The 27,045-nt window shown below is 36.1% G+C and overlaps 1 protein-coding gene across 1 annotated transcript in view; it reads left to right on the forward strand.

The window, feature by feature from the left end:
• Positions 1–27,045, forward strand: part of GABRB1 (gamma-aminobutyric acid type A receptor subunit beta1) — a 400,080-nt gene that overhangs the window by 270,160 nt on the left and 102,875 nt on the right. Inside the window, exon 5 of the mRNA XM_059396136.1 lies at positions 16,663–16,745. Coding sequence (XP_059252119.1) covers positions 16,663–16,745 — 83 coding nt within the window. The remainder of the gene's footprint in view (positions 1–16,662; positions 16,746–27,045) is intronic.

Below are 27,045 nucleotides of genomic sequence, written 5' to 3' on the forward strand. Positions count from 1 at the left end.
GCTCTATTACAAAGCTGTCATCATCAAGACAGCATGGTACTGGCACAAAAACAGACACATAGATCAATGGAACAGAATAGAGAGCCCAGAAATAGACCCTCAAATCTATGGTCAACTAATCTTCGACAAAGCAGGATAGAATGTCCAATGGAAAAAAGACAGCCTCTTCAATAAATGGTGCTGGGAAAATTGGACAGCCACATGCAGAAAAATGAAATTGGACCATTCCCTTACACCACACACAAAAATAGACTCAAAATGGATGAAGGACCTCAATGTACGAAAGGAATCCATCAAAATCCTTGAGGAGAACACGGGCAGCAACCTCTTCGACCTCTGCCGCAGCAACATCTTCCTAGGAACAACGCAAAAGGCAAGGGAAGCAAGGGAAAAAATGAACTACTGGGATTTCATCAAGATCAAAAGCTTTTGCACAGCAAAGGAAACAGTTAACAAAATCAAAAGACAACTGACAGAATGGGAGAAGATATTTGCAAACGACATATCAGATAAAGGACTAGTGTCCAGAATCTATAAAGAACTTAGCAAACTCAACACCCAAAGAATAAATAATCCAATCAAGAAATGGGCAGAGGACATGAACAGACATTTCTGCAAAGAAGACATCCAGATGGCGAACAGACACATGAAAAAGTGCTCCATATCACTCGGCATCAGGGAAATACAAATCAAAACCACAATGAGATATCACCTCACACCAGTCAGAATGGCTAAAATCAACAAGTCAGGAAATGACAGATGCTGGCGAGGATGCATCCCACTGTTGGTGGGAATGCAAGCTGGTGCAGCCACTCTGGAAAACAGCATGGAGGTTCCTCAAAATGTTGAAAATAGAACTGCCCTATGACCCAGCAATTGCACTATTGGGTATTTACCCTAAAGATACAAATGTAGTGATCCAAAGGGGCACATGCACCCGAATGTTTATAGCAGCAATGTCCACAATAGCCAAACTATGGAAAGAACCTAGATGTCCATCAACAGATGAATGGATCAAGAAGATGTGGTATATATACACAATGGAATACTATGCAGCCATCAAAAGAAATGAAATCTTGCCATTTGCAACAACGTGGATGGAACTAGAGCGTATCATGCTTAGCGAAATAAGTCAAGCAGAGAAAGACAACTATCATATGATCTCCCTGATATGAGGAAGTGGTGATACAACATGGAGGCTTAAGTGGGTAGAAGAAGAATAAATGAAACAAGATGGGATTGGGAGGGAGACAAACCATAAGTGACTCTTAATCTCACAAAACAAACTGAGGGTTGCCGGGGGCAGGGGGTTTGGGAGAAGGGGGTGGGATTATGGACATTGGGGAGGGTATGTGATTTGGTGAGTGCTGTGAAGTGTGTAAACCTGGTGATTCACAGACCTGTACCCCTGGGGATAAAAATATATGTTTATCAAAAATAAAAAATTAAAAAAACAAAAAAAACAAAACAAAAAAAAAAGAATTGTTTGCATTATTTTTCTACAGTGTATAGAGTTGCAAAATAACTGTTAGACAATGAAAAGTGAGATAATCTTGACTACTAGACATCTAGTAATCTTTCTGGTTCATTCCAAAATCTTTCACAAGTTTCCCTACAGTAGGACTTTTTGAATTACAGATACAAATACACATAAAGTGCTTGTAAATTCAGTTCTATGCTTTGCCACAGGTCCAGAGTCAACAAAGAAACACAAAACTATGGTCATATTGTGATTTCCTCCTCTAATGTGAGAGACTTTTCTTCCTAACCCAAAAACAATTCCCAATGTTGAAGGATACCGTGAAGATTTGGGGAAATAATATAAGCAAAGTACATACTCTTCCTTCTCATATTTCTATTTGTAGTATTATATGCAACATGTAAATTTTTCTATTAAATAAAGCAGTTGATGTGTAGAAAATCTGAATGTGAAATATTGAGACATGACTCTTAAGGGGAGATGTTATTTACACTTTCTTCTATCAGTAATACCTTCTGTTTACATAAGCGACATTATAAGTCCTGACTGTTTTCAAATGTACCATTTACTGTAATCTTAATGATGAGTACTGGTACAAGATTCATATTTATCCAATAAAAGATTTTCATCCAGACCCGAAGTACCAAGATCAGGGAGGGGCCTTGATCCTAGGACCCTGAGACCACGATCTGATCTGAAAGCAAAAGTTGTTCACCCAACTGACAGAGCCACCCAGGTTCCCTGCAAGCATGTTTAACTTTTAAAGGAACTGCCAAACTGATGTTTAAAGTGGCTGCATTTTTTACATTCCCAGTAATGTATGAGGATTCCAGTTTTTCAACCTTTCCACCAGTGCTCGGTACTTCCTCTTTTTGATTACAGTCATTCTGGTGAGCCAGTAGGGTTCTCTCTGCAGTTTTCATTTGCATTTCTTAATAACTCATGATGTTGGGCACCTTTCCATGGGCTTATTCATATGCCTTCTCTGATGAAATGTCTATTCAGATCTACCCTTTAAAACATCGGCTTGCATTATTACTGAATTGTAAGAGCTTCTCTGTGCATTCTGGATGCAAATCTTTTATCAGATATATAATTTGCAAATATTTTCCTGCAGTTTGGGACTTGCATTTTCATTTTCTTATGGTGTCCTTTGAAGAAATTTATACAGTTTTTGGATTAAAGGGCTATACAATTTGTTTATTCATTTAAATGGTCAAGCTGCTTAAACAGTCTTGTTCAGAGTAATTAATTACCAGAGTTCACTGAATATTCAGGTTTCCAGAAACCTGAAAATGATCATAATGAACTTTATCATTCTCGAGGTTAATGGTCAGAGAAATCACTTTATGTTTAAGGCAACGTAAGCAAAACTATATACATCATTTCCCTTGTTTAGAAGGAAATATTTTAACTTCGCAACCCGTGTATGTGCTCATGTATCCTTTCTGAGTAAAGGACATTTCTATTATTTTTGTTATGTTATTTTTTTTAGTTTGACAGGTGGTGGTGAGACAGGGTATTATACTAGGAGTAATATACATTTATTTACTCTGAATTTCCAGAGTCTAAAACTTCCTTTTTTAAAAAGGAAGGACTACTCTTTAAAAATGCTCTAAATTATGTAATTTGATTGCACTTGTCTTTTAAGAAATTAATCACAACCTTCTTCAGGTATAACCATCAATTAAGGATTTCAGTGTAAATAGAAATAAACAGAGGTAAATGTGCATCGCTAATATTCAGTGGAGAAAGATGATGATAGTTAGAATTGGACTTATGCTATTTATACATAATTTACATACATAAGAACAACAGCATGTTATCCCTTATCACAACCTATTTTAAGTTTCTTCCTTTATGTCCATGTATGCTTCAGTTCTAGTTTGTCCAAACATTCCTTCATTTTTCTTCACTTTTTCAACTGAAAAATCATCCAAACAACCCAAATTATTACTTATTAACTGCCTATGAAGCTAGCATTCTAATGATACTGGTGTAAATTTAGTGTTTTAATGATTAAAAACAAAAACTCATACTATGTAAATTCTTGCTTTTCACATAGAAAAAGTCCATTCCCTGGTCTACTCACCAATCACTAGAGAGAAATCTGACACAGACGAAACACTGAAGTCCCCTTCCATTCACCTATGTGGTAATGACAGCCCCCATTTTGCTTCTGGAAAGGAAACCAACTTTTTGTACCTTGAGACCTCGTGTGTAAGATCTCTCAGTAGCAAGGCAAGAGGGTGTCTGCGAACCTATATCTACATTTGGATTTTTTTTTAATTTAATTTTTTTAATTAATTAATTTTTTATTTTTTATAAACATATATTTTTATCCCCAGGGGTACAGGTCTGTGAATCACCAGGTTTACACACTTCACAGCACTCACCAAAGCACATACCCTCCCCAATGTCCATTTTTAATGCAAATACTAGTGTTATGGCCACTCTTCTCTCACATGGCAAAAATCCTAGCAAATGAAACAGACTCTGACACGGGGCTTAATTTAAGCGTCCATCAAAGAAGCTTCACGGCCCTAAAAAATTATCCAACTGACAACAGCCTCTGGCTGTTTACTTAGCAAATGACCCCAAATGATTTTTTAATAAGAAATTGAGTTGGCATGGGAGAAAATGATCTTTATTTTCAATCTGTATTCCAAGCAACACTGATAGCCTTTTAATAAAAACAGCACAGTGGTCTTTTTCTCTCTTATCTAGAGAAGTAATGATTCCAGTGTTTCCTGAAGTTGCATATTAATTCCATTAATGTACACCTTCATTCTGTGCCAGACACTGGGCTGGACACCAGTAAATGAATCATTAAGAGGTGATTTCCCCTGTGGCACTTACCATCTATTCAAGCAGCCACGCAAGAAACAAGTAATCAAACAGATGCATAATTGCAAATTGTGATGAGAAATATATGAGGAAATACATGTGATATTCGTTATATATGAGATATATATGTGAGGAAATCTGTGTAAGTTGATAGGTCTCTTAAGTGATGGGACTCATTTCAGAAGATTATAATCATCGTCCACTACTAATTACAATTAGGTATAGAGGATGTGAAGGAAAGATATACTTTGTGTTCCTTTACTTTTTAACAGTAATTCCAGGGTAGGGACAGAAAGGCAGCTATACCTAATTTAAAACAACATTTAAAATAAGAGTGTAGGTGGGTTATTTGAAGATTTATCTATTCAGATATATGGACAAAGGAGGGGTGGGGGAGGGGAGGAAGGAAGACAGAGAGAAGAAAATATGGAGGAAGGGTAAGAAAACTTTCAGAACTTGCTACAACTCATCTCATCTTACTGCTTCTCCTTACTCTACCCCTCCCTGCTGAGACACTACTATGCCCAAATTGCTTTTATGAATTCAATGTACACTTTTTTTTTAATTTTGCTGCACACACACACACACACATGTGATTTCCTAAGGCATATAATTTGGTCTCATAAAATTTTATTTTTTCCAAGTTTTTGTGTAAATTCCAGTTAGTTAACATACAGTGTAGTATTAGTTTCAGGTGTACAATACAGTAATTCAGCACTTCTATACATCACCCAGTTCTCATCACAACAAGGGCGCTCCTTAATCCCCAACACCTATGTCACCCATGCCCCCACCCACCTCCTCTCTGGAAACCATCAGTTTGTTCTCTGTAGTTAAGAGTCCGTTTCTTGATATCTCTCTCTCTCTCTCTCTCTTTTTCCCTACGCTCATTTATTTTGTTTCTTAATTTCCACATATGAATGAAATCATATTGTATTGATCTTTCTCTGACTGACTTATAATAATAAGTCATAATAATTTAGCACTTAGCATAATAATTTCTAGGTTCATTCACGTCATTGCAAATGGTAGCATTTCATTCTTATGGCTGAGTCATATTCTATTGTATATGTAGCTTTTTATAGGCATCCTTTCTATTTTTTTTTTCCTCACACATTATGTGAGATAGCCCCATGTGTTCACATGTAGATCTAGTCCTTTCATTTGAACTGCTGTCAGTAGTCCACAGCCTATCCACTAGAGTTGTGTATCCCTTTTGCTTTGCTGGACAGTTGGGCTGTTTACCTGTTTTTGCTATTATAAGGAGTCCTTGATAAACACTTTATTTTCATCTCCTTGTGTATAAGTGAGTATGCATCTTAAAGGAGAATGGCTGGGCCATACATACATAATAAAATGAATAGAAAAGAAACCTTATTTTATTTTGTAGCTCCATTTTGGAAATTTATGTTTATAAAAGCACAGGGACAAAAGATAGTATTTTATTTCACTATTTTATTTATTATATTTTATTATTGCAGTATCTGGAATGCATTTTCAATAACTTAGAAAAATATAAAATCCTCTTCCTATTTTTGTCTTTCAGAATACACAATCACCTCTCAAATAGCTTAACTTTTTTTTCAAGTTTTTACTTAAATTCTGCTTAGTTAACAGTGTAATACTAGTTTCAGGAGTAGAATTTAGTGATTCAGTATTTATATACAACATATCATCACAACAAGTGCACTCCTTAATCTCATCACCTGTTTAACTTATCCCTCCATGGTAACCATCACTGTGGTCTCTATAGTTTAGAGTCTATTTCTTGGTTTTCCTCCTTTTTTTTTCTCTCTCCCTATTATTCTTTGACATGGTTGCATCTACAGAGTATTATATATTTTAAAAAGGAAAAGAATGATGGCCCAAGCCCTGTTTTCCTACTGAGATAGGGACCTGGAAACTTTGCATGATGTATACTCCTGTCTTAACTTATATGTCCTTTGGGTTTTACTTTGTTTTATATTTTTCTCAGCATGAAGCCATTGTCCTAAGACATTATAGTATATTAACGCTGTATCACTGCTGAACCTTATTTTACTCCATCAGGAATGCTATTTCAAGATTACTCTGATTACCTTTCAGTAAATGTGTGAGCTCTTTGTTTTGGGAGAAACCATCATACGGCAAAGCAACAGAGCAAATTTGCAAATAAGTCAAAAAATTAATTGTCAACTGATGAATGGATAAAGAAGTGAGATATACATATGTATGTATATATATTTATTATGCATGGTGTATATATATAGTGTGTACACACACACACACACACACACACACACACACAATGGAATATTACTCAGCCATCAAAAAGAATGAGATCTTGCCACATGCAGTGTGAATGGAGCTAGAGTGTATTATGTTAAGCGAAATAAGTCAGTCAGAGAAAGACAAATGCCATATGATTTCACTTGTGAAATTTAAGAAATGAAATAGACGAACATAGGGGAAGGGAGAAAAAAAGAGAGGAAAGCAAACCATAGAGACTCTTAACAATAGAGACAAACTCCAGGTTACTGGAGGTGAGGAGAATGGGGAGATGTGCTAAACTGGTGATGGGTTTTAAGAGGAGGGCCCTTGTTATGATGAGCACTGGATATTATATGTAAGTGAGGAATCACTAAATTCTACTCCAGAAGCCAATATTACCCTATATGTTAACTAACTAGAATTTACATAAAAACGAAACAAACAAAAAAATCAATATTTTCAGTTCACATATACAAAGAAAAAAAGTAATAATTGTGAAAGATCCACAACTTTGTTTTACCTAATTCTATCTGACTCCTTGTTTAGCTAATTTGCACTTACTGATTAACAAGTCATAGCCTTCCATTCGAGGTAAACATCTGACTTGACTTTGACTTCAATTTTTAAGTCCTCTCTCATTGTTTAAGTGTGAGTTATTATTTTCGTTCTTCAAAGTGCATCACAGAAATTCCTGATGATCAACATAATGAGAATAAAAATGCTTTGATTTGGAAGAGGTAGCCATATTTTTTTCAGCCCCTTAACACAGATCTCAGCTAACCATTATTAGGAAATATTATGCATAATAGAAATGTAAAAGATGGTCTTATACTCCACTGCTATATGAAAATAGTGATGTATTTGGGAAAAATAGTCTGTCTTAAACTCAGCCAGATATCTAAGGTAAAAGATGACTAAAGTTGGCACAGGATGCTTGGGTCTATGAATTACTCTTGCCCTATTATTACATTTTTTTTTTTTTTTTTTGCTCCCCTGCCCCAGGACTCTCTAATTTATGAACAGCTTTTCATATTCACAAAGTGGTTCATGAATCACCCTGGCCCGACAGAAATGAATAAAAATGAGCCCATTTACACAACATTTGGTATGTAGCTAATTACCTGAAAACAACTGCTTGGGATTGCACTGAGAAGGGTGTCATTAACATTCAGCAGTGAAAGTACAAAACAGAGGGAGAAAAGAAAGCAGAAACCTGGAATTAAAACACGAAAAGTAAAAATATAAGAGTAGCCATGAGAATGCTATTTATTCAGCATAGATTTTTTAAAGCATAACTAAAGAGTAACTAATGATGTCATCCAAGAGGAATGGCTCAATATCACAAGTTATCTGTATAACAAGATATTGAATATTCATTCAAAGCATGTTCATGGAGACTATTGCTAACTTGTGAAAATGCCTACCTTCAAGGTTAACCAAAAAACAGAAAAGTAAATTGTTCAATACAGTCTAATTTTACATTGCTAAACAATATACGTAGAAGAAAGGAAATTAATGAGATTGCAGTAATAAGATTATGTGTCATTTGTATTCTCTTATCTGTAATTTTCTGTGTTCCCAGATGTTTTATAATGACCATGCATTAATCTTACAATGTATTTGTATTGTATTTGAATCAGTAATCTTACATTTATTTATTTATTTATTTAGAAGCACATAATAATAGCTAGGGTGAATTGTGTGACTACTACATACCAATCATTGAACTTAGGTGTGCATATAATAGCACTCTTTTCATTCTCTGTTCCACACTGCATCTACCTCCATAACACCTCTCTTCTTAGAGCATCACCAACCCAGGCTAAGGCAACTTTTGTCCAAATTGCCAGCAATGAATTAAGTGTAGGATTGAACTCTATTCCTCCTGATTGATTTTCATGATTTCTTGGCATCTTAGAATCTTATCTTATGTTGATAAGATAAACATTTCTCTGATGTAAGATACTCGCATCTCTAGAAAATGGCAAAGATGGCTTACCCAATTGAGAAGTAAGCATATCATATGTGGCTATTTTGTGAAATCAATAGACAGTGGTTTTATCTTCTATCTTCTGAGACCTGATGCTATTAAAAACAACCAACTCCCAAAATTATGACAGCATAAAAGTGAGTTGAATATTTTTCACCATTGTAGCCTTGATGCTTACAGGATTGCCTGATTCCTGGTGCATCCTCTATCATTTGTATACTCATTATTGATTGGGTAAAGTATGTTCTGAACAACTGATGAGTCATTACTGATAATGAACATTGCATATATATATACACGGTAAGGTCAACTCTTAATTTTTTTAAATGTATTTTACTGTCTATAGGAGAAATAACTCCTACACTGAACCAACAGCTCTCTGCTTAGATTTATCTGGCCTGAATGTAGTAACTGGGAGAAAATAAACCTCAGATCTTGAGTCTAGCCTATCTGAATGTGAATCTCGATGTTACACTTACAGCTTATGTAAACGTAACCCCATTAGGTGTAAGTTTCTTTATCTTTGAACATAGCATTAAAAATGACATCAACATAATAATGCAGTTGTAAATAATAAGTTAAATAATGCATATGTGGTCGTCAGAATAATGGCCCTCCAAAGAAGTCCATCTCCTAATTCTTAGGACCAGTGAAAATGATCTCTTACCAGTCAACAGGACTTAACAGGTGTGATTAATTTAAGAGTTTGAGATGAGATTATTCTAGATTATCTGGATGTATATAGTGTAATTGATCACAAGGGTTCTTATAAAAGGAAGGCAGTGGAGTCAGAGAGTGAGGGGATGTGAAGACGGAAGTGGAGATTGGAATGATGGTCTTTGAACATGGAGGAAGGGGCCATGAGCCAAGGAAAGCAAGCAGGCTCTAGAAGCCAAAAAAGGCAAGAAAATAAATTCTCCCTAGAGAATCTAGAAGGAACACAGCCCTGTTAAAACGTTGATTTTAGGGGCACCTGGGTGGCTTAGTGGGTTGAGCCTCTGCCTTCAGCTCAGGTCATGATCTCAGGTACTGGGATCAAGCCCCGCATCAGGCTCTCTGCTCAGCAGGGGGCCTGCTTCCCTCTATCTCTCTCTGCCTGCCTCTCTGTGTACTTGTGATCACTGTCTGTCAAATAAATAAATAAAATCTTAAAAAAAAAAAAAACCTTGATTTGAGGATTTCTCCCCTCCATAAATGTAAGAGAATAAATCTGTGTTTTTTAAGCCACTAAATTTTTGGTAACATTTACAACAGCAATAGGAAACTAATATAATCTGCATAATGCTTAGCATAGTGTCCATCATATAAGATGATGGACAGTATTAGCTATTATCAATCTGTCCTTAATATCTAGGTAAGAGTAGCTTAAATCCACAATCCATTATTTGTGGGAGTCCAGTGCCTTTCCAGGATTGCTAAGGTTTCCCAAAGGGCTTACATGATTTTACCATCTATGACTTAGAATCTTGGCTTTCACTGAATTGGTTTGATTTATAGAGTACTGTTCCATGAATGCTGTCAAGATACAGAATCCAGCCCTTTCCAAGAATAAAAATAAAACATTTACAGAAGGCTTTACCCTGCATGTGTGTATGTGTGTGTCTTGGTATTAACTTAGGTGTAGAGAAAATTGATTATCATAGTAATACAAAATCTTTAATTAAATATTAAATATAACTTTTTAAAAATTTTGCTACTTCATCATTTTCTTTCCCCAAACTTAAATTACTCTTAAATCTCACATAGTAGTTTATCTCCTTTCATTTTTTTTTTTTAGATTTTATTTACTTATTTTACAGAGAGAGAGCTAGAGAGGAAACACAAGCAGGGGGATTGGGATAGGGAGAAGCAGGCTTCCCGCTGGTAGCATGATACAGGGCTCGATCTCAGGAACTTGGGATCATGACCTTAACCAAAGGCAGATGCTTAACAACTGAGCCCCTCTCCTTTCATTTCCTTATCTTTCATGTCTCACAGCCTCAGACTCTCACCTTCAAATACCAAGGTATTTTCATAAACATAGTAGCCTACCTAAAATAAAACTTGGTGCCAAATATGAAAATAATACATTTTCTTTTCACCATTCAGTAAGTGTTAGCTAAGGAAGAAGATCTGTGTACTCACTGGTTAGGACTCAGGCTAACCCACCCATCTTCCCTCCTCAGTTTCTCTGGGTGTTATGCCTGACATGTATTAAGGATGCAGCTCAGAGACCAAAAAGGCCATTTTTCAAACCACCGTTCCTAAGTGATACTGATATCTACCTTATCACTGCTACTTACCATCAATCTCACCAATTGTAGAGGGTGTAATTTTGATTCAGCACTTTGAGGTTCTTTTTCCTCTCTCCTTCCTCATATTTTTTCATATAGGTAGTATAAATAGTATAATTTTGCTCTACGGGGAGCTTGCCACTATAGAGTTGAAGATTATAGGAAATTCTCAGTAACATGGCCTAATTTGTTCATTAATTTCAGTTTACATTTTTACTTGCAGAAGTGCCCTCTCCATATGTATATTTATGTACTCGTGGGTGTGGGGAAGACTGGGTTTTAATCTATTTGTAGGCCAAGACTTCCTGGATTATATTTTTTCAGCAATGAGAGTCATACTACCCTTAGACATCAAATATACATGATTTGCAATTACAGTGACCTTAAGGTCAGTGGTCATGCAACATACACCTTAATAAATGAATACTACAGCAACATAATTCCCATTCAGTCCAAAGTCTCATGGGACCATAGTTTCTAACTAATGACCTAACCTTCAAAATGTCAATAAATTGGATTATAATGTAAGCCATTTGAAAGGCCTTTGAAAGAAGACAGATGAATGTTATGCTTTCATGAATCTGTGTCTCTGGGAAGTCTGTGTTCAGGAAAACAGTCAGTTAAGCTCTTACCTTTAGCTGGTTCTACTCTATTGTACTTTCACTTGCTATCAACCAATAATAATGTTTTCACACAGTCAGAATGAATGACTTGGGTTTGAAAGTTAAAAACAAAATTCAAAAATCACTTCAGTCTTGAAGCTCTCAACCCATTCAGTTTTGTGATTTGGGGCACGTTAGATTTCGTAGAAGATTTAGGATTTCAGGCTGCTTCAGCCACACTGTGAGTACACTCCCATATGGATGTTTTAATCAATTGTGGAGGTGACTAACCACTATTGAGCAACCACATTTGGCAAAGTGAACAAATGGAAACATCAGAGCAGTCATTCTTAGAGGTATTCATTGTTGCTTCTCACCCAGAAGACAGAAGAGCTGCTACCCAGAGACATCTCTCTTTCTACTGATGATCCTAGAAATTCTTGCTCAGTAATTTTTTTCTCACAAAGAGCTCAGGACACTCTATTCACTTAGCCATAAGTATTTCAAAATCTAGAAATGTCAAACCCTTAAATTAGCAGAGACCAATACTCAGTTGCATGCATTTCTACAGCCCATAACGTAAACTTATGAATTCCTATGTGTGTAGGGGTCCCTGGCTGAGCTTCAATGATTTCTTCTTTCCTGAGATAAGAGATTCTTTGTGAGTCCCTGGTGACAACATTTGTATAAGCGCAACTTTCTTTCCAGCTCTTACTAAACAATTTTGGAAGAGTTGACACCTAATCCAAGTTGAACCAATGAAATCTTCTGGAGAATTTGAAATTTGGAACAGATAGATCCTAAGAAAGAAGTTATTTCACTAAAGTCAAGTTCTTAAGAGAAAGTCAGACACTTTTCACAGCTCAAGTTCCTAGAACTGTCATGATTCTTTCTCTTTTTGAGTTGTGATTACTTAACTTTCCTTGGTTTCAAAATGAAATTTGAAAGAAGTTGCTGTGGCTGATATCGAAGAGGTTACTGCCTATGTTCTCCTCTAGGATTCTGATGGATTCCTATCTCACGTTGAGGTCTTTTATCTGTTTTGAGTTTATCTTTGTGTACAGTGTAAGAGAATGGTCAAGTTTCATTCTTCTACATATAGCTGCCCAGTTTTCCCAGCACCATTTATTAAAGAGACTGTCTTTTTTTTCCACTGTATATTTTTTCCTGCTTTATCGAAAATTATTTGACCATAGAGTTGAGGGTCCATATCTGGGCTCTCTACTCTGTTCCACTGGTCTATGTGTCTGTTTTTATGCCAGTACCATGCGTCTTGGTGAGCACAGCTTTGTAGTAAAGCTTGAAATCATGTAACGTGATGCCCCCAGTTCTTTTTCAACATTTCCTTAGCAATTCAGTGTCTCTTCTGATTCCATACAAATTTTAGGATTATTTGTTCCAGCTCTTTGAAAAATACCAGCGGAATTTTGATCAGAATGGCATTAAAAGTATAGATTGCTCTAGGCAGTATAGACATTTTAACAATGCTTATTCTTCCAATCCAAGAGCATGGAATGGTCTTCCATCTTTTTGTGTCTTCTTCAATTTATTTCATGCGTGTTCTGTAGTTCCTCAAGTAAAGAACTTGAGGCAGAAGGAAACTGGTCCAAGTGATACTAGTTGAAAAATCATCAGATTGTGAGCCAGCCTCTGGTGTGATGAAAACTATACAACAAGATGATTATCAATTAGATATTAAATCTATTGATTGCCAAATGGATTGATCATAACAAACAGCAACAGTAAATTCAGTTATGCTTTACAAAAGGTTTTTTTTTTTTAATCACTCACAACTCTAGTACACATACCCATGAAACATTTGTTGTTCATTTATATACAATGCTTTTTTGGTTTTTCAAATTGCTTTGTAAAAATTCCAGAGCTTCACAATTTGTGAATCAGTGGTTCAACAAAAGATTTCAATGCATGTCCTTATTCTGATATGATGTGGTTCACGCACTTGAGGACACATGTCTGGAAATGAGGTCAATTAAATGTGATAGACTGACCAACAGGACTCAAATGATGCTCTCAAGTATTCCTAAAGAACTTCCATAGTTCCATAAATATTTGATTTTAATTTGATTTTTAAATATTATAATTTTAAACTATAATAAGAAGCATGCACACTGTAATGCGTCCTATGCTACATTTTAATGCATTCAAGACCCATCATAGTATTAACTTTTGCTACCAGATTAACTTATGCAGAGCATAAAGCAACAAGTAAAGCTTCCCTTTAATCCATAATTAAACACCTACTAGAGTCCAACCATCTACAGATGTATCTGAACCTTCACAAAGGAGTGATTGAGTATAGAGGAGGTTCCTTTATCACCTGGGGGGTCCCCCCTACTAATTCAAAGAAGCCCGTGGCCAGTCAAGTAAGATTTTAGAAGCAAATGTTTCCTTCTTTATGAGAATAGTTTGATACTATACGAATAAAACTCAACACAAAAGTAACTGGTGCTGGGAGAGATTTAAGACCATAATTCTCATTGTACTCCCTGCCTTCAAATTTCTGTGCCCATTAAAATAGAGGTCAACATTTGAATTTATAAGATAATTTTATATTTACAAAACATGGTTTCATTTCATTTGTATTTTATATATTGAGGTTCTCTGGAAGATTTCCTTTTATTAAAATTGTCCTCAGAGGAAAAATATTTGAAAACCACCATGGTAGCAGGGTTACTCAACCTTGGCACCACTGACACTTTGGAATAGGTAATTCATTATTGTTGGGTGCTATCCTGGGCACTGTGTTTTAGCAGCAACTCTGACCTCTACCCACTGGATGCCAGTAGCAAGCCTCTGTCCCCAGTCTCATGGTCAAATATATGTCTCCAGATATTGCCAAATGTCCCTGTAGGGGAAAAATAATCCCTGGTTGAGAATTACTGGCTATGTCATGGGATCATAGGGCTGGCCACACTATTAATTTCTAGGGAATGATCATATCCTCCTGAATTTTTAATTCATAAGCAGCTATTAAACAAAGAATATAGTAGATATAGTAGATGGGTGATTTTTAAAGCATTTTAAATATTCATTGTGTCATCTTATTGAGGGTGTTTGAGATATTATGCAGGCCATACAAATAATGTTGTGGAATTGTATTTTATGGCAACAAAAGATATTCATGATATATTATTAAGTGAAAAAATTAATTCATGTGATAATGGGAGTGGGGAGGAATAAGGCATCTAGTAAAATACTTTTATGGGTTAAATTCTGGAATAAAACTTCATATTTTTTATAAAGTACTTTGAAGAAATTTTAATTGAGTTTTAGAATTCCTTCTGCTCTTATATAATCCTCCAATAAATCTGATTAAATTGAACAAAGTCCTGTCTAAGACAGACTTCAAAGGAAACATGCAAATGTTTACCTTGATCAACTTTCATTTTTTAAAAAAGATTTATTCATTTATTTGAGAGAGAGTACAAGTTGGGGGAAGGTACGAAGGAGAGGGAGAAACAGAACCTACATCAGGCCTCCCACTGAGTATGGAGCCCCACACGGGGTGATCAGGTGATCTCAGGATCCTGAGTTCATGACATGAGCCGAAATCAAGAGTCAGCTGCTCAATGGACTGAGTCATCCAGGCACCTCTAAACTTTCTTTCTTTTGGTAAGGAAAGCCAAAGAGAAATTGGAAACAGCTAGTGTATTTCTCAATAATGTTTTTAAGAAGGTATCACTTAGGTTAGCACAAATGACCAAAATAATAACTTGTCTTAGCAGCCACAAAAAATCATAGGTTTGAGAAATACTTTATTGAATAATACACTGTTGATGGGGGAGTATAAATTGGCATAACCTCTGTGAAGGGTGATGTAGCATAATTTTAAGTGTACATACCATTTTTTCTAAAAATTCCCTTCCTAGAAACAGCCAACAGATATAATCAGAGATAGTAGAATATATCAATATATTCAGAGCATCTTCATCTGTAAAAGTAAAAAAATAGGAAATGATGTAAATGCCCACTGAAGTGTGATTGGAAAAATAAATTATTATCATTATTATTATTATTATTCCATACAGCTGAACCTGCTGTAGTAAATTTTTTAAAGACAGCTTATTATTTGCTGACATAGAACCAAATCCAAGCAAGGTTCAGAACAGGGAACATAGTAGTTTGCTATCTAACACGTTTCCCCTTAAGAAGACATATGTGTCTTCTTTTGCACACAGAGTATTTATGGAAAATGTCCAATGTTGTAGTTCTTAGAGATTAAGGTAGAAAGGAAACACAACTAAATTTGAATCTCTTGAGTTCTTTAAATTATGATTACACATTACTTTTGGAGAAGGATCATGTAATTTTTTTTTTTTTAAAGTACTTTGTCAATTCCAAAGTGATACTAAATATTTACAAGCATGGACTAACCACAGGAATTTAAGTTACTCTCAGACTCCACATTCTAAGAAACTTGTACAGGCAAGAGAAAATGGACAGGTAATGGAACCCTAGTAGGATATCTAGAGTCAAGGTCCTGGGATTTGCATAAACAAATAAGCTGAGTGGAGAACAGAAGCTGGTAAATACGGTATGAACACCAATCCTCGGGTAGTGCTTCCTTACTGGTTATATGTTACCTGCTGAGTATAGGTAGATGAGGTTCTCAGAGTTCTCAATTTGTCAGATTTTTTTAAGAATCTGACAAATCTCTCTAAAAGTGGGGAATGTGAGGCCCCAAATGTCATGGAGGGTGGATTTTACTATTCGTGTCATTTTTGTTGTTTTATTACTATGTTATAGCAGGAGAGGGAGACAGGTTTTGATGCATAGTGTTGATCTCCTCCTACTCATAAGGCCAGACTTGCTGTAGATATTGTCACAGATATTGCTAGATGCTAGTAAGTATAAGAAGGGCCATGGAATAATAACAGCTGTAACATGACCATCATTTGTGGAGCACTGACTAAGTAAGGCTAGCAGCTTTGAACACATTATCTCTTTTACTCCTCACAGCCATCCTTTGCAGTAGGTGTTTTGATTGATGAGGGGGCCTAGGCTTATGGAGATCAATAAGCTAGAACCAGCTCACACCTAGTGGGCAGCAAAAAAGACTTGAACTTAATCTGCTCACCTTCACAAAGTTTCATCACAAGATTTTGATGTCAGCTGGTGCACATGATTTGGAGCTGGGAAGCCTGGCAATGAAAGTCATCATCCTTATGAAGCTATCTTTTCTCTCTTTTATCCTGACAGGATCACAACCACAGCTGCATGTATGATGGACCTACGAAGATATCCTCTGGATGAACAGAACTGCACTCTGGAGATTGAAAGTTGTGAGTTCCTTGGACAGGGGAATGAGAAAGAGGGATGCTTGCTTGACCCAATTAAGTTCAACTTTGCACTGAATAATTGGTACTGGGATACTTTTAGCTACACTCCCCTGCCAACTTTTCAAGAGATTCACAGTGTAATGACGTCTTCTCTCACATTGGTGGCTCAAGGGTCATTTCAATGCAGTTGTATTTTTGAACCATTAAGAGAAAGTCTACTTATTTTAGCTGGACAATTTATGAACTCATGCTTTTCTCCTTAGAGTAGAGTTTCCCCCAAGGACTTCTAATATCCAAGCTGCATTAATAAGAGAGGAAAAACATTTTAATATGAAAAGACCTTGAGAGATTGTTTTTGGTTCTATAGTCTGTGCACCTGAATGACTGTAAATTGTTATCTTTTACAAAAACACTATGTTAGAGTCTTGGGCACATTTGTCTTTCTTCACGGGAAGAACAGGATGATAAATGGCATTCATGAGGCTTGTGCTTTGGGCCAAAGAGTTGATGTTTTTTGAGTCTAGTGACTGATTTTTGTTTGTCTTCTTGGGTTGTTTTTCACTGACTGCTTTCTTAACAATTAGAATATTTTAGTCACTAATATTTATTCTTATTGACTTTCACTGTTTCTCAGCTCAACATACAAGCAGTTGAGCCCATATATTGTGATTATCAGGCCTAGGCAATTTCCTGGTTTTGGGGGTCACAGAAGGGTGACAGTAGGTAATTCAGAGCATTATAACATGGCTTAATGTAATGTGAGAAATAGATATTTATTTAGTAATCCAAAATAGTTCTAGACCTAAACAGCAAAATGGCAAAGGAAAATTCCAGGTGACCCTATAGTATTATTAAAGAATAAATAATAAATATATTCACCAGTGTCTGATTATTAAACAATTATATTAATTTTCTAGTTTTATTATATATAGGCTTAGAAATAAAAGATGTTTATGTAGAAAGAGCTGTATATTTAGACATGCACATTGATCTACTCCCACTAAACCTGGAGTGAACAAGATCATTCATGAGCTATTTTTTAACTAATATTCTCATTTTAAAATACATGGTATAAGTAAGTTGGTTGAAAGTTGCTAATATAAGAAAGTATTGCTGGTGACTTGGTTTAAATGCTGATGACAACCAAATTCCAACCACGGTAATGGAATACAAACCCAGCTATTTATTAATGGCTAGTGACGTATAATAAATCTAGGCTGAACTTGAACTGTTAGAACTTATATAGAAAAAGAAGGATGAATTCATTACTCATTCATACAGGTTAGCTTTTACACTTGACCCCTCTTCCATTGGTTCTGCTAATTGTTACCTTTACTCTTGTGCTGATCAGCATTACGATTTGACTACCTCTTGAAATTCCAAGATTTTCTGGTTTACACCATTCATTTAAAGATGTAATCAAAATTTTTAAGAAGTAATCGATTTTAACTTGAATTGTTTCTGTATTGTAGATTGCAAGTCCTAAAATTAGCAGCATTTTCTCACAAAATATACATGTTATTTTATGAAGCCTATCAAGTTTTCCTGTTATCATAGTTTTATATTTTTTCTTTAAGCAGAGGATTTTCTTTGTTCAGATTTCAAAAGCATTTGACTTTTAGGTCCATTTATCATATCACATAATGACCAAAAAAAAACCTGTAAATGAAGCAGAAATTAAACATAACTTTTGTGGGGCAGGGATGGGGGAAGCCCAAGAAACCTGATAGTCCAATGTTATCATAAAAACGATGTAAGGCAAAAGGGAAAGGGAATGACCTGACCTTATCGTAATCATTGAGAGAATTCAGTAAGATGCAATCAGTTGTCCAGATAGATCGATGTGGCATAGTAACCAGGACCCTAAAATCAGCTAATATGTAGGAATGCAGGCAGATGGTGACCGTCATCAAAGTAATCCAGTAGCAGTTCACAAAAATCTTGTCCCTAAAGCTATTTACCTAAAATAGAACAAAAACTCAGGCTGGAGAACTGGTGCAATATAGAGTCTATGATGGCAGGAACCTGGGAGAAGGGGTAAAAAAAAGGGAACTGTCTTCTACTTGCCAAACAAAAGCTAGGTATTAGTATAATACCTCTGTACCATAAGTATTCATAACAACATTTGAAAGAGTATGTATCTGAGCCTCAGAGAATTAAATAATTTGCCCAGAACCACAGAGCAAGGATATTGATAAAGTGGGGATTCAAACCCAGATGATATACTTTCCATCACAGAACCTTGCAATCAATAAGCGAGCATGGCAACAGAACACAAATGATTAGAAGTGTAACACAAATTGGAACCACTCTCTCAGCAAGGTTTAGGATGCTGAATCAACCAAAGACTGGTCTATATTTCCTAAAATTATCCCTGATAAAGCTTAGACTAGATCTCAGAAGCTGAAGCAGAATTTTGCCTTTAGATCAAAGGTCAGATGATTGCAATTGTGGAGAGAGGGTAGTCTGTGGATGCAGGAAACCAAGTAGTCCTTGATTCCGTTGATGTTAACCTAAAAAAAAAAAAATTCAAAGGCCTCAAAGGACAGCATTGCTTAGCTTAATATTTTACTTAAAATGTATCCCTTTTTATTTAACCACTTTAAAGAGATTTTAAAGCTTAAGAGTAATAACTTCAAGTAAATAAGTAATATATGGCAATAATACGGAGTTTGAATGAGCTTTGCTTGGTTTTGCCTGTGTACATAATCGATATGTTGCTAAGCACCAATAAAACTGAATCTGTCAGTTATCTATTTTTTAACTCTTCTTGAAGAGAACTGTGTTGCGTTATTTGCTGGAATAACTCTCCCTGAACTGACAGTTTATGAAGACTATAACTGAGCTTTAAAGTGATTACAAATGAGAAGCTCTAGTATTAGTTGGGAGATAAGAATGATAAAGCAGACGTCTGCCAATGTAAGATTGCAGCAATCACACTTTGTGACCAACAGAGTGGAAACTTTTCCTACCTTACAAAATTTACTGGCTTATGTTCTCTCCCATTACCATCCCAAGGATAGGGAAATGTTTTTCTTGGTTATGTCCTTCAAGACAAATTAAAGAGGTTTTGCTTTACTTTAATGTCATCTAGTCAAGTAAAATTGGAAAGGCCATAAAGGCTTGTAAAATTGAAAATTTACTTGAACTTGGAGCCCATTAATGGTTTCTTGGCCCTGGGATGCTATAAAATGAGTTAATGGCACATAGAAAACGCAATCAAGGAATTTAGTATTAAGAGGATTTAGAATTTGAAATCAATAAAGCTATCATGTGAAAGCTTGATAGGCACAAGCTTCCTGGAGGTATAGAAAGGGCTTGCAGTAATAGTTGTGAAGGATACAAGTGCCTTTTCCCATTCCCTGAAATAATAAATGAGGAAAATCTCAGGAGATAGTGTTATCTCTCATTGAGAGAAGCCATTTCAGGCCTGAAATCTCCTAGTGGTCTCATCTGTCTTCTAGACTTCCTTGTATCTTCACTATGCTGAGTTAGCCCCCTGTATTTCAAAGGAAGAGGTACTTCTATTCCCTGTATAGACTGACTTGACCCCTGTGTTCAGGATTCCAACTCTGCCTCCTCTAGGAATTAATATTCTCAAGTTCACACACACTACTACCCTTGCGCTTCCAGACCTTTAGTCTCACCCTGTCTGCTACCTCTCTTCACAGCCTGAAAACTAGCTGAAAACTCTTCTCATCATAAACGCCTCTGCCCTATGCCCCCATCTCTCCTTAAGCTTTTTCTAACCTCTCCGCTTTCTTTATCTTCAAACTGCTTTAAAGATTGATCTATGTCTTGTCTGCTGTCTAACTTCTTCTTAACCCACTGTAACCTGGAACCTGCCTATCCATCTCCCACCTCCACTGAGAGTGTTCTCAGTAGGGTCACAAAGGGCCTCTCTTTATGTACCGTCTTTATTCTAATAATCTCCAAATTTATAACTCTAGCTCCAATATCTTCCAAGCCCCAAACTGATACATAGCACTCTTTTTAGCATATCTATCTTGATATTTCAAAGACATTTTAAATTTAATTTGCTCAAAACTTAATTTTCAATTTTCCTCTCCCAAATGAGTTTCCTTTCTAGTCTCTTAATCACACTATCCAACCAGCATCCTGGGATTAGTGTCTAACATTTCCCTCACACTCCTCCCATCCAATCTGTTGTCAAGTACTATCCATTCTACTTGCAAGATCTGTATCAAACCCTTCCGCCACTCTTCGGCCTTACTGCCACCAAACCACCATTATTACTTCTTACCTGAATCATTGCGGCCATCTTTTTATTGGTCTTCTTGCTTTCACTCCTGACTCTCTCCAAACGTTCTTTACCCAGCAGCTGGAATGATCTTTGCAAGATGTAAATTGAATCATATTACTTCTATGCTTTAAAAATCTTCAAAGATTTCCCATTGCACCAAGAAAACTCTGCATACTTCTTAAAATAACATTTAAGCTTCTGTGTGCCCTGCCCTCCTTTGATACCCTCACTCTCATCTATAGCCATCTTTCCCTTACTTACTACACTAAACTCCCAACACCACAGATTTTTTGTTCCTTGCAGACCAAGCTTTCTTCTGTCTCATTCTTTTTACCATTTCGTTGCTTCTGGCTGAAATGCTTTTCGCCATTATGGTGATTTCCTCTTATCCAAATAGTTTCCACCTATGATAGGACCTCCTATAAGAGGCTTTCCTGAGAATCCAAACTAAAGTAGGAACCCATATTCTCCTTAAAAATTCTGTTAGTCTCCCAAATAGCACTTAGTAGTGTTTGTTTCTGTGTTTATTGTTTTTTTTTTCCCCTTTCTGTGGATTATAAACTCCATGAAGGGAAGAAGTTTTGTTCACCACACAATAATGAAAACCTAGTCTCATACCTGACAATAAGTACCTGTGGGTTTTGTTTGCTAAATTTTTTGGCTCCAAACTTTTCCAGTCTTCTGCATTTTAGAAGATAAGTCTAATTCTAATTTCTTCAGATAAAATTTAAGGCAGGGATTCTTTTTTATGTGCAATGAAATATTCTTTCATTTGTACAGTTTTATGTTCATGCCTTAAGACTAACTCAAAAATTTAGGATTGTAAATGTGTCAACCAAGATCCAGTTAGGGAAAAAGAATATTTTAATTACTTGAAGAATTTTGACAGGCTGGTAAATATGATGAATTACTTTCAATGGTGAGGCGGGGGTGGAGGGGGCCTTCACTTGAATCATTAACTATCCAAATCCCTCCTACCTAAACCACAATCAGTTTATCAAAAAAAAATAATAATAATAACATTTAATTATACCTGGTCATTTTTATGCCTGTTTCTTTTTAAAAAATGGTTTGGAAATTTTTAACTTAGACTTTGTGTTAACATATTCGATTTTGTGAACCATCTACTTGATCTCTTAGTTTCAGAATATTGTCATTGTATTGATTTAAATGTCTAGATAGTAACACCATGTATGCAGAATGTCAAGCCATAGTCATGTTGGATTATTTCCAAAATAAAACTGTTTCCTCATCCAAACTATGGCAAGTGATAAGAAAAATGTGTCTACCTAATAAAGCAGCCCAACTTAGCTATGGAAAAATACCCTGAGAAAATGTGATGTTTGCAGAAGTGAAATGCTAAACTTTATTTAATACCTTGAAATAAAATCAAAATAAGTATAGCATCCAGACATGTGATAGGAGCAGTTCTACGAAAGTCTGTGCTGGTAAAGCCACATGTGAAGAAGTGTGTCCAGTTCTTAATGCCATATTAAGATAATTTCCTTCAGAGGACAAGACCAAGATATCTGGAATGAAGATTTTAGGGAGGCATAACAGCTATTTCCAAATGTTTCAAATGCTATCATATAGAAGAGAAACCTTATGTTTGGTGTTACCCAGAGTATTAGTTGGGATATTCTAGAGAAATGTAATGAATGATACATAAATGATGATAGATAGATAGATGATAAACAGAGAAATTTATTATAAGAAGTTGGCTCACACAGTTATGAAAGCAGGTAAGTCCAAGATCTGTAGTATGAGTCAGCAAACTGAAGAGTTTGATGGTGTGGTTCTAGTTGGAAGGCCAGCAGGCTTGAGATCTAAGAAGAACCATGTTTCAATTTGAGCCTGAAAACAGGAAAAAAACTGATTGTCCCCAGTCAAAGATAGTGATGCAGAAGGAACTCTTTCCTACTCTGAAGATGGTCAATCTTTTTGTTTTATTAGGGCCTTCAACTGATTGGGTGAGGCCTGGTCACATTAAGGAGTACAGACTACTTACTCAGTTTGCTGATTAAAATGCTATTCTCATCTATAAACACCCCCACAGGAACATGCAGAATCATGTTTGACCAACCATCTGGGCATCCCAGTCAAGATGACAGAACTCACAACCAGAGTGCTTGATTTGAACCCACTTAATTCAATTCAACTAGCATTTCTTAAGTGGTGACCATATGTGGTTCTGTGTGCAAAGTAAATCCTGACAATACAGTAGCAACCAAGCACACAGGTGGGCAGAAGTTACAGGAGGGCATAGGTAGAATGTAAGAGAAATATTTGCAGTGAACAAAGGTGACCATTCATGAAATATGTCCTTGCTAAAGAAAGACATCCGATCCCACAGAGAATTTTCAATTAATTAGAAATGACCACCTACCAGTATTAATGTAAAAGAGATTCCTCTTTGAGAGGCCAGTTAATTATACAACCTTAAAGATGTCTTTAAGCCCTAAAATCTAGGACTCTGAAGGTTTATTTAATTTAGTTACATCACCAACAAATTACTTTATGTGCTTGCCTAAAATACTGGTTCTAAAGTGATTGTGATTTATAAAGGATATTAGAATATAGGAAAAATGTTATGAATACATGAACATACACTCACAAGAAAAATATGAAATATAGGATAATTACAAGCAAAGCCTTTGAATCATTCTTACTTTATTGCTGCTTGCCAAATCATTAATTCTGATCTGAAATAATTTAAAAATAGCATCTACAACATGCTGCACACTGTCTATTCACGGATGCTAAACACCAAAAATAACAGAAGTAAATTGAACTTCATGAATGATTCATGGCTTCCCTTGCTTTATGTCCCCATTGTCAAGGAAATTAGCAGCATTGGATATCTCCTTAGATAAATTTGATTTTGCCATATTCAGTAGACTACTTAATGAAAATGAATATTTCACATTTATGTTCATGGAAATGTTAATGAATTTTAGTGCCTGTAGCTTTTTTGATGAGCAGAGGGGTGGGTGTAGGGAAGAAGGGAATACTTTCTGAATTAATTTATTCCTTTTTCCAGGCTGCTTCTTTGAAACTGTGAAAAAGCACTCTTTGTGAAAAGTCTCTGATCCTTTAAAGTTATAAAATAAAAGCCAGTGGAGGAATGGAGTCCTTTCATGAAAATTAGCTTTACAATCAACTTGACTATAAAGTTAGCCTTTTGGCTGTTCACTTCAATCCTGTAGGCAATTTATTATCCATATATGGGTAAGTGGCCCTGTAGATTGATGACAAGATCTCTGATTTACCAATTCAGATTTCTAGAAAGTTCTTCTCTCTTTACTGCTCTGATGGATAACCATTCTACTACTAGCTTCCTCAGAGGAAGTCAAAATAAAGCTTATCATTTTGCCTAAATGTTTTAGGTATTAACCAAGTACTTATAGACACATTTTATAACGGAACATCAATCTTCTAGACCTAGACATCCTTGCTAAATTGAGAGCTTTGGTTCACTTTAGATCCAAACTGAATAATAATGATAGCTAATATTTATTGATTATACATTATGGGCCATGCACTTCACAAGATTTCCTATTGAATATTCACCAAAACCCTATTGTTCTATACCACTTTATAGAGGAAAAAATCAAAGTGCCATGGTGGTAATTTGCCTCAAGTCACAAAATGATAATGATCCAAATGAGATTTGAACTTAAGCAATCTGACCTGAAAGTCTAAGATTTAGCCTTATATTACAGCGTCTTAAGAAAAGTCTTCTCTCAAGCTTCCCCACCGTGTGTGAGTAGGGTGGTTTTGAGGTATGCTATATCTGAACACAAAGCAGAGCAGGTTTTAATTGATCCTTCTCTATATGGAATCTGTCTCATTTAATCTTCTACATGGGCATTTATTTACTGACATTCTTGTCAACTAAACTAAATATTGATCTAATTTAAAGAACAACTATTATTTCACCAGATCATCTCTATAATTGCAACAGATGACCCAATGGTCAGAAATCCTTTCTCTTCTAAATGGCTACAGATACTAGTTCCCAAACCCTTTTCATATGGTATTTAGGCCTGACTGACTGTAGTGGGGCTGTAGTTTCATAGTCTGTTCTGTACTCAGCATATAGATGCATGAACATCTGCAGGCTTGGAAATGGACATATCTCGTGGGAGGTCTTGACTTGTTCCCTGAACCACATCCATATATGAACTGTAATAATATGTATAATTTATTTTTCATATAACTTGTTTTTTTCTTATTTTTAAGATCAAAGATTTTTTTTTTAAAGATTTTATTTATTTATTTGACAGAGAGAAATCACAAGTAGATGGAGAGGCAGGCAGAGAGACAGAGAGGGAAGCAGGCTCTCCGATGAGCAGAGAGCCCGATGCGGGACTCGATCCCAGGACTCTGAGATCATGACCTGAGCCGAAGGCAGCAGCTTAACCCACTGAGCCACCCAGGCGCCCCATAAGATCAAAGATTTTTAAGGGAAGCTTTCAAAATATTGATACCATGGGGTGTGTGGGTGGCTCAGTCAGTTAAGCATCTGACTCTTGATCTTGGCTCAGGTCTTGATCTTAGGGTTATGAGTTCAGGCCCCATGTTGGGCTCCACACTTGGCATGGAAACTACTTAGAAAAGCATTGTAAAATGTTGATACCATGACCCCAGCCTGGACAATACCATCAAAATTTGTGGAAGCTGGGCCCTTGCACAACCATTTTTTAGCTCCCTGGTGATTTCAATATGCAGTCGAGTTTGACAGGCACTGCATTAAGGCTATAATGCTTTGAATTTTTGCTCCTCTTTTTCTAATAGACCCAGTTCTCTAAATGGGAAACTAAATGGAAACAGAACTGAGAGAAGAAAGTACAGCAAAGAACAGAAAATAGCATGATTTTTCAAAGAAAGAAATCATTGAAATGATCAAAGGAGAAAATTTAAGCTATTCTTTTCTTTATCCCCTCTGGCAAAAGTCTCCTTTTATTTTTTGTTTCCTTTGAAAGTGCATGCCTTGAAATAAATAGGTAGACCAATGGACCCTGCATGTCACTGGAATTAAGTGCTTCAACCAGACCTTGAAAGCCATGTAGTAATAAGTTAAGTTGTTATAAGACACTTATCTATTCTAAAAACCCAATACATATACCATGCATTAATATGAATGCAATCGATGACACATTAATTGGTATGGTGATATTGTGGGGAATGGAGTTATCTACTTGGGAGAGAGTGGTGTGCACACCGGCTGCTTTAGTAACATTTGCTTTCATGTTTAACATGAAAAGAAAAGAAAAAAGGTCGTTAAAATTTATATTTGAATGAATGCACAGCATTAGGGCTTTCACAGGAATGGCTTATCAAACCAAAATCAAGTATACTTTGTTTCAACCACAAAAAAATAATACAGTGATTTCTGTATTCATCTTCATCTCCCTGCACCCTGACTGCAATCATCTGATTGTGGAAAAGAGCAGATTTGTCACAGAACTCCCACGAGGTGATCGCATTGATTTCAAATACTTGTATTCCCAGTACTTTAACTGATAGCCCTGCAATGCCAACAAAGAAAATCCCACTGACTAGAGCCCAAGGGTTTCTGTTCTTACCTTAGAAACTAGCAGAGTGGAGACCCTTTACCTGTATGATATGCTCCCTGCCCCGGCTTATCAAACCTTCACGTCCTCATAGGGATCTTGTTATAAAATGCATTCTGGGGGCGTTTGGGTGGCTCATGGGTCTGCCTTCAGCTCAGGTCATGATCTCAGAGTTCTGGGATCAAGCTCCACATCTGGCTCTCTGCTCAGCTCAGCAGGGAGCCTGCTTCCCTCTCTCTGCCTACCTCTCTACCTACTTGGGATCTCTGTCTGTCAAATAAATAAATAAAATCTTTTTTTTTTTAAATGGACTCTAGTTTAATGAGCTTGTGCTGAGACCTGAGAGTCTACATTCCTCCTGTGCTACCTGGGGACACCTATGCTGTTGGTCCATGGACCACAGTGAGTAGTAAGAATCGGAAGTAAAAAAGAAAAAAAACAAAACAAAACAAAACAAAAAAAA

The sequence above is a fragment of the Mustela nigripes genome, chromosome 1, assembly GCF_022355385.1.
Source record: "Mustela nigripes isolate SB6536 chromosome 1, MUSNIG.SB6536, whole genome shotgun sequence".
Classification (NCBI taxonomy): domain Eukaryota; kingdom Metazoa; phylum Chordata; class Mammalia; order Carnivora; family Mustelidae; genus Mustela; species Mustela nigripes.